Here is a 15982-nt window from a genome sequence, read left to right on the forward strand (position 1 = left end):
GCTCCATATATACTGCATATTTTATACCTTTGGGTAGATGTATAGGCCCATAAAATTACATAAGATCCTGTTGTTTATAGCGCAATTCACCCTAACCCCTCCTAAGACACCATATCCAAATTTTACTAAATTAAAATGTTGCAGACATATATATATATATGCAATAATAAGTAAATGCATAAATACACTGTATGTATACATTTACGTGAGTCTATATACCATTACATTTCTCCTATAATACATTGTATTTTTAGATTCTCAGAAACATACAAAACCTCAGTAATATATGGCTTTACCAATTAGTAATTACTTAGTAATTAGTTATTATTTGATATAGTGACATCATATTATGCAGTGCTGTACACTAGGAAAACAGAACATAATAATTAGTATATCACATAACAATTTATAAAGATTCAGATGGTAATGTTCATATAAGCTTACAATATAGAAATTATTTAAAAAATACAATTATGCATCGTCACTTACCGTAGGGTTGTCACCTTTTGGTAAACAATATTAGGGATGCTTCTGATGAACCGCTTGGTGTTCTGCTTTTACTCTGTCACCTAATGAAATAAATCTTTGAAAGAATATTTCTTTGGCGTTTATTTTCTTGGAGAGGTACGGTCTGCCAAGTCCTTTCTCTGTGTTTCACATGCTGATTACGGTGTGGACGCCGTCGGCTCACCTCCTCTGTTGTCAGTTTCCACATTGCTGTATTGGCATCATGCTGCATGCCGTTGTTGCATGTTTCTGATTAGCCTGATAATACATAATGTTTCTGTGATCTTTATGTGTATATATATATATATATATATATATATATATATATATATATATATATAGACATTAATATGTAGTTGGTCCCCTGTTGCAGCTATAACAGCTTCCACTCTTCTGGGAGGATTTGGAGTGTTTGTGCAGGAATGTTTGCCCATTCATCCAGTAGAGCATTTGTGAAGTCAGACACTGATGTTGGATGGCCTGGCTCGCAATTTCCATTCCAGTTCATCCCAAAGGTGTTCCATGGGGTTGGGGTCAGGGACTTCCACAAACTGTTCCCACAAAGTTGGAAGCATTACATTGTCCAAAATCTTTTGGTATGCTGAAGGGGACATGCCAAGAAATTTTGGACATTGTTTTGCTTCCAATTTCCACTTTCAATTTCATCCCTTGCAGCAAACTCGGGGCAGATTGCCTTCTTTGGAGATCACCCCCCCCTACTGCACTGCTGCTCTATGGGCCTGTTATGACAAATCTCTGATGTCCCCAACCAGCCCATTTACACTATGGAATAAATGTGCCTATGCATTTGTTCCCAAGCATCATACATATCCATACCTGGGAACTCTCCGTGTTTGACCTCAAATCTCCTGGTGAAGCCCTGCTTCCCTGGGTCTCCAGGACAGTTTCTTCTTTTCCTGGGCTGGGGAGCGGTGTTTCTTCACGCTCTTTCTGCCTACTCCCTGCCCACTTCCCATGGCATTTCCCTCCCACTGAAACCTGTTTGCGTGTGACATAATTGTGTAAATGTAGATGCTGCAAATGGCATCTGACGCCTCATAAATGTACAGGAACTTTCAGGAATATGTTGCTGCACATTGCACTTGCTGGTCCCGCACCATGAAGTCCATAGTCTGACTAAGAAAGACGACGTGACACAGGCTGTGTACACGGACAAAACACGGAACTAAGGACATCCATGCAACATGTTACATACACTTTTTGTGCTTTTCTGCTTCATCTGATAACTTACTAAACACAATTACTTGGTAGTCTGCTGACAAACTAACTACCAACAAAAGTACAAATAAAGGAGTGGAGGTCCCTTTTAAAGACAATATGAAAACCACATCAAGCAGTTGTTTTTCATTTTGTAAGATCCACTGTTATTTACTGATTATAGTACTAAGTAACTTGGCATGTAAGAGAACATTTGTTTGCTTATTATACAATCCACGTTAATGTTGTACCAGTATCTCTATGCGGTGTAGCTTTTTTAACAAACCAGCCTAAACTGGGGTTAGTTAGCTTGTTCTTATTACACAAAAGTGCAAACCATAAACAATACAATACTTCAATGTTTGTGTTACATGTTTTAATAAGAATGTAGGGAAATGACTGGGTAGATGTTAAGGTACATTCCTGCTTGCTTGTCAACGAGAATTCTAGAAGCCGAACTCTTAGCACGGAAACATTTTAATGAGTGATTTGTCATAAGGAAGAAAAACGAATTTTAATTCTCGAACATTATAACTGAACCTTTGAACTCACAGTAAAGGTGATTTCAGTCATTTAGAATGATAAGCAGGGCTATCTTGCGTCAAAGGTCTTATTATAACTTCTTCAGTTGTCTAATTCACCGCAGTTGACAGGGTCTACACACAGATGTATGGGGACTACAAAATACGTATGTGGTTCTTCCAGACTGCAAATAGTGACATCTTCTGCTCTGTGTATTTGATATACATGGATTTTTCCAGCCGTGCCTCTTCATTATTCCAGAGAGAGAATCTTATGTTTAAGATTTAGGTTTTATCTCTAAAGAGAGAGATGACAGGAGGTATACGTTGTAGCTCTTTGAATTCTTTATACATTATGAAGGCCTGCCTCCCAATAAGTTTATGCTGATGGAAGAGATTGGCTGGACCTGTATAATGCATAGTAAAATCATTACAATTTTTTTACGCATTGAATTATACATTACGCAGGGCAAGCTCAGCTCTTCTTTCTGGAGAAACTTGCTTAAACCCCAAATTGCTGCTAGTTAAAAAAAAAAATAATGTACCCAGCCTCAACCGTTATGTTCGGTAGGTCCCCCAAAATGCAAACGGCACAGGATACAAAGAATACCTGGAGAACATGGATTCTGTTAATACTAGCTTAATCAAAATATGAAGCCAATGTTGTGATCTAATGTACAAATATTAAATATTGTCTATCAGATATACTTTAGTTAGTTTTACCACCATCTTTTGTCCATTATGCCTTTTTTAAGCCATATTTGTGTCTCTCATCCCCATCTCCAATATTACTTTTCTGTATTGCATTACAGAAATTCCGTTCTCTAGAAGTTCTATTATTTCACAAGGCAGCTTGAGGACACAGTATCCCTTCCCCAATCTATCTAATTATCCAACAGGAGTAAACTGGATTACAAATGCCATACAATATGGCAACTTTCCCTTTTTTTATTTAAATAGGATGCGATTCAAAACAAAAAATATATCTTTAAACTGAACTATTTTATGTGCGTATGTTTGAGTTAAGACCCCTCATATAATACACTTCTGCAGCTTTATTGACATAGGATAAATATTTTGTGCTTAATCACCTTTTCTATATGTTCTACATTACATATACATAGACTACTTATTGATTTTGCTTCCTCTGTACAAGTTTATGAATTCATGCATCTAAGTTTTATAACCTTAGGTTTCTCTATTTTTACATTTTTGAATTTGATCCCACTTTTGTTATCACAGATTTTATTGGGCGTTATAATACCAAAATACAATGTTTCAATATTAAACAAACAAATAAAAATCTCAAGTGACATTAAATATGTTTTTTCTGTGTACACTACAAACCTTACTAAGATCTTCTTGGAAACAGAAAACCTCAGACGATTCTCATATTACTGCATTTTTGTCATTTAGAGGTCAAGAAAGATTTATGTAAGAATGTGCTTATACTGTGAGTTTGGTGTCTTATTTATCTAAAAATATTCTTCTGTTTTTTCATTGCTACCCAACAAATTCCTTGTAAACCTCATTACTTAAAGCTGGTCAAACCGCAGCCTAATCCTGACCAGTGATAGAGAAGGTGATCCAGCAGTGCAAAATAACCTCTAGGCACCTTTGGCGTCTGTGATCTCTTGGCTTGTGGAAGGGTGCAATGAGGTAAAATCACTTGCCTGGATGAGGTATAACACTAGGGTAATTATTGCCCAGAATGCTACTCAGTCCCGTGTAGGCCTGATTATTTATGACCTGGGTTGTCCTTCATATAGGGTAAAGCGGGCCCTGCGATCCCTGCCCTGCATGAGTAAACGCCATGCTGCTGTAAATGAGTCTGCCCTGCGGTTGCTGGGAAGTCACCCTGGAAAATGTTATAATTCTTAGTTTCTCTTGCAGCAGTCAAGTGAAATTGTCACCAGTGGGGACCCCACAGTGCACCAGACGCGCTCTGCTCACGACTGTGTGGAGTTTACAAATATCTTGTTTTTGTCATCAAACTAGCCATTTTTGCCTTCGGAAAATATGTAACCGAAACATTGAAGTTTTTTTTTTTTTTTTTTTATTGTTTATGGTTTCCACTTTCGTACAACGGAAAATCTCGTTAAACCCGGTTTGGGCAGGTTTGTTAAACTTGACAAAGATACACGGATAATGACATAAAATATACATAAATTGTATAATAACAAATGTTCTCTGACATGTAAAGTTACTTTATATTATAATCAGTAAATAAAAAGGTGAACTTTAAGATAAACACACGATTAAAATCATTAACCCTTTCTTTACTGAGGGTGTTTTGCGCCCAAAGACTTTTTCGTCATTTTTACACTGTTTCTGTAATCATGATTCTCATTTTTAATTTTTCATGCATCCACACAGATTATATGTTGTTTTTTTGAGTAGAGATAGTGCCTTCTTCTGAGTTTTAGTTGTATAGTCCAACATTTAGTATGAATCACACATTTGTTCTAATATTTTACTATGAAAATTCTCCCCAAACCAGCTCAGTTGACTTAAATACCACAAAATATATTAATGTATGTATCTTACATATGAAAAAACTTTTTACTGTATTGCCTTTTCCAAACTTGACATTTTCTAATTGTATTTGGTATTATTATTATTTATTGTTTTATATAGCGCCATCAAATTCCATAGCGCTGTACAAAAGGCAGACAGGACATAACAAGTAGTATATAACATAACAACAGGTGAGGAGGGCCCTGCTCAAACAAGCTTACAAACTAGAGGGAGTTAGGGTGTAATACACAATTGGTAGGGATGGAGCAGCCACACTGCTATAAGTTTTGCAGGAGAGGGACTGGCATTGGAATAGGCATACCTGGGAACTTTATGGCTCCAGCTAGAGCCTCCCCTTGCAGGATGTGGGCAGGAAGTCCCGCAGATGTCTTTGGGCAGTCCCGTTGACAGGACACACTGCTGTTTAAGGGTGAAATGGGTGGGGAGTAGGTCGTGTCACAGCGCTGCTCCTGTAGTTTTCCTGTGGCGACCCATGGACCCGGAGGAACCATGCAAAACCCAGATTAAAAAAGCCAACTGGTGTTGCCTCTCCCAGCTGGACTTCAGACTACACGGGTTGATGTTATCCTCCAATGATGTTAGATACCCCAGACTTTAAACTGCATATTGGTGAAAATAAGGCTCCATTTAGAAGCTTCCATATGGGACGTCATTTGTGACCTCCGCAATTATGTTGTGCGCAATGTCAAGTCCACTGTTCAGAACTCGAGGAGTATTTATGTTACCAGGGCTAGCCAAAGACATTGTGCTGCCTGGATTTAAGGATGAAATGTCACCCCCCCACCACCAAAACCACGCCCAAGCCCAGACACTCACACACACAAACAACCATACACACATGCTTGTACACCCAGACACACACACATGCCCAAACAAATATGCTAACATACCCAGACACACACAAACCTAGACAGACACATGCAACACACAAGCAGTTTGCTGCTGCCCTACTCTTCTGCGAGGTCACACAATGCAACCTTACGTGACCTCACTCAACCCCATCTGCTTCTTCAAATTAGGGGCTTAAAAAGGTACATCTGGGTCTTGGCACTTCCCTTTTTATCCCTAGTTGTGAAGCATGCTGTCAGATTTATGGGGGGGGGATTTCCACATTGCCCCCATGGATACACCCATTGCAGCCCCTGTCAAAGTGCCCCCTGGGAAGTATGATACAGTGACCTGAAGCATTACAATGCCTAGTTATATTAAAATAGTAAAGCTACTTTATATGTATAAATAGACAATTATATGTATAAGATACACTTTATTATCGGTACACAAACACTGTAAGAAAGACAATACTATTTGTGATGGGAGTTTGCTTTCTATGGCTCCCTAGTCATCAGGCAGCTATTCTCTTCTGTGCCATTTTTTCTGCACTATTCTTGTTCAGTTATGTTTTTTTAGCTATCCTTGCTATTTGGCCTTGTACTGTGCAGTAGCCACACATACGGTAACATTGGTGTACTATGCATAGCTCCACGCAGGCTGCAAGAACACACATATAGCACTCATAAACTATTGTCCAGTTACAGTCTAGTTGCACTCTCGATCGTGGGTGTTGGCTGAGGCTCACACGAGCTTCCCACGCGTCGCTCAAGTAACCTGAAGCTAAGTACATGCTCTTTTCCTGTCTTTGATTTAATAAACTGCCGTTGTTTTTGAAGAGTGTGTGTTGTAGGTGTGTTAATTTCAGGATCTGAACAAGTCTGCCAATGTATGCCATTTCCTGTTAGTTTACAGTAAGCAGATACCTATAGGTGGACATTAACAGCAGGGACTGGGATATAAATTTACACAGCTGGTCAGTATCACAAGCACATTTTTATATTAAACTAAAAATGTAACAAATGTTTCTACATGCCACGCCAGCTTACTAGACTGTAGTTTGCTTATCGGGTTTGGGCTGCATCATGGTTGGGGTACAAAGCCATGTAACACGCCCCACCAAAATGGTTAAAAATAAAATAACCCATTGCTTTATACTCTCTCTCTAGCCATGGCTACAAGCATTAACCTGAATGTGCCAAAGGGCGGAGCTTCCAGGCAAACCCTCAGTTGGAGGAATGGTGGAGATGATGTGCCTGGAAGCTCCGCTCTTGTGCCAAAGTTAGCTGGGAGGCCAGAATAATGAAGATGGAAAGAAGACATTAGAACACGAAGATGCAAGAGAAGAAGCAGAGCTGCATGGCAAGGAGACAGGGATGTGAAAGTGGTGGATGGAGAAAGTAGAGAGATATTCAGCGAGAACGTGAGAGTGAGTGAATGAGAGTCTGAGAGAGTGTGTAAAAGCATGAGAGACGGTGAGGGTGAGTGAAAAAACAAAACAAAACAAAATTCAAATAAAAAATCCAGGGCCCTTTGTTTTGTTGGTGGTCCCTCCTCTTTTCAGATATTTACTTTTGTATGAATTTTGTATGAATACAAGTCTAATATACACTTATCTTTGCAACAATTTACTTTCTTTCCTCATAGTACTCCCAACATCATGCTCATACAGCGCTTAACATCTGCACCTACCCATCTTTGATGGAAGGTACCTAAACAAATAGCACCCACAAATTTATGATATATTTTAATACTAGCTTATACCGGATAAATATATATATAAATAAATAAGGACGTATGTGCTCTTCTTAAATATTTTTTTAACTTTTCGGACAGATTGGTGGCTCTTAAACTCCAAATGGGTCGCTTTGTGTGGTTTTGTGTGGTTTTGTGTATACACAACTTAATAAACCACCTGAATAAAATGCAAAATGTCTCAGGTTCTAGCCAGTGAACAATATCCTTAAATGTGCTGCAAAAACCTCCTGGCACAGATGAGGTTAAATTATACATATTTACCAGCATGACCTCTAACTTAATTGCATTTAAATTATATACTGCTTTTAAGTATTTAGTTTTGCCATATGCTGATATACAGGGGTAATTGACAAGATATTTACGGGGCCATGTTTATTCTCCAAAGAAAATATGACAGCAGCAACCTACACACTCTAACTTGATAGACTGGCAGGACCTTTAACGTTAATTAGTCAAGGACCAAAACTAAGGAGAGAGAGGTGAGACAGATGGACAAACAGACAGACAGAAACAAACAATCTTGGCTGAGTGTGGTGTTGCTCTAGCACACAGACAGACAGACAGACAGACAGACAGCTGGGCTGAGTGTGGTGTGATTCTGACAGACAGACAGCTGGGCTGAGTGTGGTGTGATTCTGACAGACAGACAGCTGGGCTGAGTGTGGTGTGATTCTGACAGACAGACAGCTGGGCTGAGTGTGGTGTGGTTCTGACAGACAGACAGCTGGGCTGAGTGTGGTGTGGTTCTGACAGACAGACAGCTGGGCTGAGTATGATTCTGACAGACAGACAGCTGGGCTGAGTATGATTCTGACAGACAGACAGCTGGGCTGAGTGTGGTGTGGCTCTAGCAGACAGACAGACAGCTGGGCTGAGTGTGGTGTGGTTCTGACAGACAGACAGACAGACGGGCTGAGTATGGTTCTGACAGACAGACGGCTGGGCTGAGTGTGGTGTGGTTCTGACAGACAGACGGCTGGGCTGAGTGTGGTGTGGTGTGGTGTGGTTCTGACAGACGGCTGGTCTGAGTACAAGGAACAGAACCTAAGCCCAGAGCAGAGCTCAAGGTCAGGGCGTTCCCTGCACAGCCCGTGACGTCACCGCCTCACCTGCCGCGCTTTGCCTGGGAGGAGCGCCCAGACATCGCTATACATAGATATAGGCGCTCGGCTGGCTTCGTGCATTCACTTATTTGAAAGGGTGAAGGAGGTGGCTCGTAATGAAACCGGTTCTGCAGCATTGTGCGCAGCGTCAGTCATTACGGCAGTGCTAATGACACCCGACTGTGAATACCAAGGGGTTGAATGTATTACTTGCGGCGCGGCGAGTGTAAAGCCCTGTAATACCGAGGCTCGCGTGCACTTACACTTGTGTAACCATTTAAATGCCGGAGGTGTGCTATATACCCCATTTGCTATCGAAAGGCTTCACTGATGCTTTTATGCTCACTTACGTCCAGCGCCGCCCATAGGTGCTCTGCACCTCTTATTTACCCGCTCACCTGGGTGATCCATTGGCTGGCTGGCTGGCCTCTGGGCGGTGATAAGCCACTGACACGCCCTCTGCTGTTGGGATACCTGAGTCAGGGGCACCTGCTGTAAATGGTCAGAAGCTGCTGCCGCCACTGCCTCACCTTGTGGAGGTCTCAGCTCAGGTAAGACAAGGGCAGGTGTCTCCTATAACATCACATTAGCCTCTGATGTGAAGAATAGCAAACTATTTACAAATGAGGTAATAACTCATGAGTTACATGAGTGCTGCTGCTGGATTCCAGTAAGTTACATGAGGTTTGTAATGAGTTGACAGGTTTAACCCTCTGAGTGTCAGAACCCTGTGCAATCCTTCTAGTTTCCCTATGTTTAATCCTCAGGGATGGCTCTCATTCTCTGTGCCAAGGTTGAGTCTATTTCCTGACAGCAAAACCTCTTTGCATTCATTTAGATCATTCTTTATCTGCGAATTGAAAATGACTTCTCTGTTTCCTTACAAAACAATGACACATTCCATAACTGTGACTATTTTTTTTAAGAAAGGATTTTAGATTGTTCTACTAACTTGAACTGTTTAATTATTTTGACTATTAACCATTCTATGGAGTAGTGTGAAAAGCAGTGTATACCCTGCCTGCAGCTGTAACCTTATACCTCCGCTGGTGTAAAGTGCTCTGCCTGCTAAACTGCACGTCCTTTGAGATGATGTCATGTAATGTCAGGAATTAGGAGCCTGCATTGTATTTATATGCTGGGACTGCAAACAACAGAAATTCTTTGGGTGGTGTCTTTAACCTTTGATGTGTGAATGTCTCGGTCTCATGAACCGCTCTTCCTCATGGGGAGCGGATGCCGTTGAGGTAGAACTGCTTGCTTATGGCTGGACAGGATTTCTTGTGTTTTCTGTTTCCTTTTCTTCCATTCTAAGGTCTTAATGCCACCTCCTGTGTCTTTTTGCTGGGTCTCTGTCGTTACTTGTACATATATTATTTGTTATCCCTTTAATTCTATTTAAGGCCAAATTAGCCAATCAGAGACAGGTGTATGTTAATTGCCTAGCCATTTAGGTAGGGCTGGAATATAGGCCTAGGGGTATGCATAGGTTGCCCCCATGGTTTTGGGAGACCCATTGGTTCCTAGTGGTCCCTATGATGCTAGCGCTGCTGCTCGATTGCCGTATGTGTACAAGGTGTTTGTTGTGTACGTACCGCTGACCTGCTCAGGTACACGATGTAAAGGTGATGCCTCGCTATTCTCTTATAGTAGCACTGCCTGTAGCATGCAACCAATTATATTCATTTATTTTGGGGTTTCCTGGCTCAAAAGCGAATTCTACAAACCAAGCTACGTCCTTCCTTGGTTTCGTTCTGCTGACGTGAAACAATGAATGACTATTCGTGTACTTGACAGCATGAGATCCAGGTACAAGGCAGTAAACTTCAGTAAAGTTTATAGGCGCTTGTAACATTTTCTGCAAATGTTTCTTTATTGCATTCTAAGGAGAATAATAAAAAAGAGGAGGAGAATAATGGGCGGCATTTACAAAAACTGTCTCTGCGTATCACGGTTTACTAAGCACAATCCAATTGATCAGACGTTTGTTAAAGTTTTCTTTTTTTCTGACTTGTGCACCGTGTCGGCTACCAGCCCTTCTAGTTCGGCTTCTATTCGTGTACGGCATTTCTTGATTTGTAAGCTCGTCTGAGCAGGGCCCTCCTTGCCTCGTGTTTCTGTAAGTCGAATTGTTATTTACTACTTGTTGTTCCTGTCTGCTCACTGTACAATGCTGTGGAATACGATGGCTCTATATAAAATGATTATTTAACTAGCTGGGGTCACCTATTCTAAATGCGAGTCACCGTATGCTGCTGGTCACATGTGACCCTCTCCACTTACAGAGCCTTGTTCTACGTGCCACCTTCTACCAGGCAGCTGTGTCAAGGTGCTGCGATAGGTCCTGAGTTATCATAAAGCGCTCTGTGATAAGGACTGTATTATATCGTTATGTAACTTGGCAAAATGATTATGTAGAACTAGAGAAACTCATTACTCTTTTTATTTTTCTGCTAATGTTGGAAACGGTCTATACAGAAAGGGGAATACTCGCTAAAAAGCTTACACATTCAGATTCCCGGGTCCCTGCTAAAATAGGAATGACCAATATGTACACACAATAGAGCAAGAATTCAGCGCATACCCAGCGAGTACCATTCAAAAAGCAACTAAGACCTAAATATTGGGGATTCCGTCAAACTATATGGCTATATATTGCTTAGCCAGCCTTTACATGAAATTACCCCAAGCTTGACGAGTCCTGTTTAATTTTTCATGGCTATACTGCTCATCAAGGTGCTGAACCGCTGGGACTGCGCTGCATTTTAACCCAAAAGACTCTCTGGGTATGTGCTGATCTCTTGCTCTGTTCTGTGTATGTTAGAAATGGGCCACATTTATTTTCTAGAACCTGTTAAAAGCGAACTGCTGCATTGGAATTGCGTCACTTGTGAGAATGCTGTCCTTCGCCTAATTCATTTAAGTGTGCTGTTTGTTTTGTAATTTATCATATTCGATCCTTTTATTGAAGGGGATGATATAATCTTATAGTCTGTGTAAAATCCATCCTCCATTCTTTCCTTTTCAGGTACTGCTAGACTTTTTTGTCTTGGGACTCCTTACAAAAAAGTAACTCACTCATCATGCAGCCCCCTTTCTTCTCGTTTGCGTTCGGGTCACAGAGCCCTCGATGGGCCAGCAAAATAATTTTTTTCCTGTTTGTGTTGGGTGGGGTGCTGTTCTGTGCCGGATTTGCACTTTCCATCTTTGGGTTTCAGTCATGCCAGTCGGACAACTTCTCCAGCTGCAGCATGACCTTCAAAGTACTGGGTCCATCGCTTGCCGTGATAGGACTGGCATCTCTGCTGATGGCAAGATCTAGAGCCAGACTGGAGAGGAGGAGGAGAGAATTGGCAGGAGACCAGACAGACCCAGACAGCAACTTCCTCTGTGGTGAAAGTCGGCAATTTATCCAATACCTAATATTTGGGATCTTGTTTGTAATTTGTGGAATACTCATTAGTGTCCTGGGGGTTTGGATACCAGGCTGCAACTCCGTATCTCAAAATGTTAATGGAACAGACGCAACTTACAAAAACTGTGGATTTCTTTCTCTGCAAATAATGGGACCAGTGATTGTACTGATTGGGTTGTGTTTCTTCGTGGCTGCCCACATCAAGAAAAAGCATAATCTCAGTGATGCCAATGACTCTGAGGAGGAACCTGAAACCCCGACAAATGAACCATTTCATATAACTGTGGGTAAGTATACATGTCTTTATTTTACCTTTATCATTTTATGCAGATCTTCGACCTATTACGTGTGCAGGAACGCCATACCATTGTTTGCAAACTGTAAGCAAATCAGAGTTGCACATGGGAGCCCTGTGTCCAGGTTTGTGTGGGATGGTAAGGCACAGACAGCCTGTTTCTTCAGACGCAAGCAAAAATAACTTATCTAAATGCATTAGCTATTAAAACATAGGGCCTCCACCTTAATTTGTCCTCTGTAATTAAGTTCAATCACTGCACCTGTCTCTGTCCCAAGATTTGCATCTTTATGCCAATAAAGCTGTTTAATTAGAAAATTCAAGATATATCCTGCTTGGTTTCCTGCTTTCTCAATGATTGTCTGCTGAGGATTATGTGGTAGTCCTTCTGCCTGTTCCATCCAATTGCCTGCTTGGGAAATGCTTGTAAGACTTGCTTTCGTACTGACAGAACTTGAAACACTTGACTTGCCATGTGCCGTCCTATAGGAAGAAGTCCATCTACCTGCTGCTGTATATAACAGTAGTTTCTCTCATAATGTCTGCTATAAAGTTAATTTTCTTAAGCCATAGTTCTAACTAAAGTCAACAAAAGCGATGTTGCTAGAACTTTTTAATGTGCATTGACGTATTTGGATAAATATTTAGTTTTGCAGTGCCTTTCCTGGCGGAAGTCCGACCTGCATCGTAATACTTACGATAATGAGTTTGTGTGCTAAGCATTGCAATGCTAGCTTTTAGGCTTAATACCTCTGGTACCGGTATTTTTGCATTTGTAAGTATCGTCTTTCTTGTGCTGTTCCAGGTGACGCAGTCATAATATTCCCACCACCCCCACCTCCATATTTCGCAGAGACCCCCTCAGCATCTGCAAGTCCCATGAGTGAGAACCCACCTTCATACAGCAGTATTTTTAATATAAGGTAAGCCCCCCTGTTACGCAGTGTTTCTTTACTTTAGCTGATAAAGAAACTTTTAAAGACTGTATTTTATTTAATTGTAGTGCTTGTATGTGGGTGAACTGGATCGCTGCTAAATAACATTTAGAAATATCTACATTTTTGTCTGTATAAATCTTCCCGAATTTTTCTGTAAACAAAATCCTATGGTTTTCTTTTTTTTGCAGACCTCATCATGATTTCCATGGAAGTGAACGTGAAAATATATATACCATTTCTCTGCCGAGTCAGTCCACTGAGGTTTATTCCAATGCATATTTTCCTTCTGAACCACCTCCAAAGTATGAGGAGAAAGATTCTACTCAGCCTGATCCTATACAGACTTCATCGCCGTCATCTTCTTCTGTTCCAGATGATTCTCAGCCTGAACCACACGCTTCCATGTGAAACTGAACAATTTACAGAAAATTCTGTTTTAGACAAAGGTTTTAGCAGAAGTAGTTGGACTTTGCTCAACTGTTTTTACAAATGGGTCTTTATTGTGCTACATGACCCTGCTGTGTGATCGATCAGTGCTTGAGACTGGTGTGTGAAGATGCTAGTTGGAGGCTTGTATTGGCAGATGCTCCATTAAAGTATTTGGTCTAGATCACTTATTGAACTAGGAATTCTACAAACTTGGTTTGTGGTTGAAGCTCTATGGATGGACAATCTGAAAAAAACAAAGTCTTGCCTTTGAGAAAGGAAAAGTCAAGACATGCTGCCGAGGTGATGAGATAGATAAGCCATACTGATCAAAACAGATGTATTGCGGTTATGGGAAATCTTGTATGTCCAGTATCTGGACTGTGATATATATATTTAAATGAATGAGTTTAAATCCATCATCAGGTTTGCTTAATTGTCCAATATGGATATATTTTTAACTGTGAATTTGTATAGGATCTAATTTAATTATTTGTCCTAGATGCCATTGTTTCCACAGGTTTGGAAACCTGAATTTTCAAGCTGTATAGGTAAATGCTCCAAACTGCAATTCAATTGAATGTTTAGTGGTTTCTGCAAACCTATGTTTATTTTTGTTTAGTTTTTTTTGTTTGTTTGTACAAAAATTTCTATAAGAGTGTAATTCTAAGAAAATGATACTATAGCTCTGTTATTTAGCAGGCAAGCAACCAGTAAAGTTAATGTTTATTTATTTAACAACCATATACAAAGAATTGAGATATTTTTATCAAGAAAACCATACAACTTTCAAAATAAAATTTAAATGAAGAATTGTTTTGTGTTGCAGTGATCTTCCTTGTAACATAAGCATTTAGATTCACAGATTGACTGAGATCCTGGGCTCTCTAACTATATATACAGTATATGTAGATATGTATTGCAGGTAAATATGCTTTTCATATACACTTAGTCCTATACAGAGCTGCCTCATTATAATTAACAAGTGTTTTAATCAGACGCCAAGATCGCAGAGCTTTAAGTCTCGTAGAGGTAACAGAATTACATATTTCATCTTTCTCGGTTCATTCCAAGGGTTAATGGCAGTTCACTTTTCATCAAGGAATAAAACTCCAGTCGACAGATGCAAACAGGTCTGGTCAGGAATAGATAATGTGTGTTTTCACACTATAAATGTCTTAATGGTATTGTATTAAACAAATGGGGCCAAGTCAGAGACCGGTAAATAAGCAAGCACCACATGACATCAGCGTGTGAAGAAGGCATTCCTTCCTGTTCTGGTGAAATGGACAGAAAGTAGGGAGGATGATATCTTGAGACAGATAAAAGGACGACCAAACCTTGGGGCGGAATTCTGGCGGAAGTAGAAAAATCACCCTGTCCTTTTGGAAGAACAGAAAGGTCTACTGAGCAGATAATTATTGTAACGGGCTGATTTGTTTGATTAAGGCAAAGATTTGGACCCGAAGGGTAGCTTGCCTCATGCCAATTTCTAAACCTTGCTGAAAGAACTCAAAAATATAAGTAGGTCACAAGACTTACACCAGGAAGAAAATCGTTTCTATATGTTCATGTATTTCACAGAAGTCACAAGCATCCTACTGTGCGGCATGGCGTCTGACACAGAAGAAAAGGCTCTATGCTGGGAGCAATCTATGTTTCATATCCAAGTCGTCAAACTCCGTGACTGAGGATCGCAATCAATGTTCCATCTAATTTTTCTTAGTTGGCGTGCACAGAAAATTTCTCTTGTGCAAAAATTTTCACAGAGCAAAAATTTTGTGCGCACAATATCAGTGCCGCATAAAGTTTTTCTTTTTTGGGGAAAACCTGTTGTGTGCACAATTTTTGGACTTGTGCGCTCTCTTAAAAAGCTATGTGCGCGCGCACAAGCGCACTGCTTAGATGGAACACTGATCGCAATGTGGGATCGGTCCCTGATGAACATAATCGTCCTGTAGAAGCAAGCTGATGTGGTCCATGGCAAATAGGACCTGGTTTACCAACCTTCTCCAATGTGATCATTCTGGAGTCATCAGGATCACAGATGCGCATTCTTAATTATTTTTCCTGATTTTTCCAGAAAGCACATAACTTTGAAATTGACTTCTCTACTCAATAAAAAAAAAAAAAAGCCTCACATCTCTGCTGTAAAAATACTAGAAGGCTGTCAATTCAGGCACCTCAGCAAAAAAGTGTTTTTCCACTACACTGGATACATTGTTTACTTTTAGTGCCCCGGCAGACCTATTACTGCTATTACAATAGGGAAAGTGGAAAATAACATTAAAACTGACCATATACAATTTGACAATATGATTGACACATGTCAAGACATCCTGGTACAGATGGAGAGGAGGGCCCTGTGCTTGCAAGCTTACTAACTTTTAGGTAAATACTGTACCAATGATGAAATTAATACATATATATATTTT

At 40.3% G+C, this 15982-nt stretch overlaps 1 protein-coding gene across 1 annotated transcript; it reads left to right on the forward strand.

The window, feature by feature from the left end:
* Positions 1 to 8849: 8849 nt before the first annotated feature.
* LOC128505248 (transmembrane protein 171-like) lies at positions 8850 to 13808 on the forward strand. The gene is made up of 4 exons (XM_053475560.1): positions 8850 to 9024; positions 11502 to 12175; positions 12989 to 13106; positions 13310 to 13808. The coding sequence occupies exons 2-4, from the start codon at positions 11557 to 11559 to the stop codon at positions 13527 to 13529; spliced, it is 957 nt and encodes a 318-aa protein (XP_053331535.1). The 5' UTR covers positions 8850 to 9024; positions 11502 to 11556; the 3' UTR covers positions 13530 to 13808.
* Positions 13809 to 15982: the final 2174 nt, after the last annotated feature.

The sequence above is a fragment of the Spea bombifrons genome, chromosome 1 (genome assembly GCF_027358695.1).
Source record: "Spea bombifrons isolate aSpeBom1 chromosome 1, aSpeBom1.2.pri, whole genome shotgun sequence".
Lineage (NCBI taxonomy): Eukaryota > Metazoa > Chordata > Amphibia > Anura > Pelobatidae > Spea > Spea bombifrons.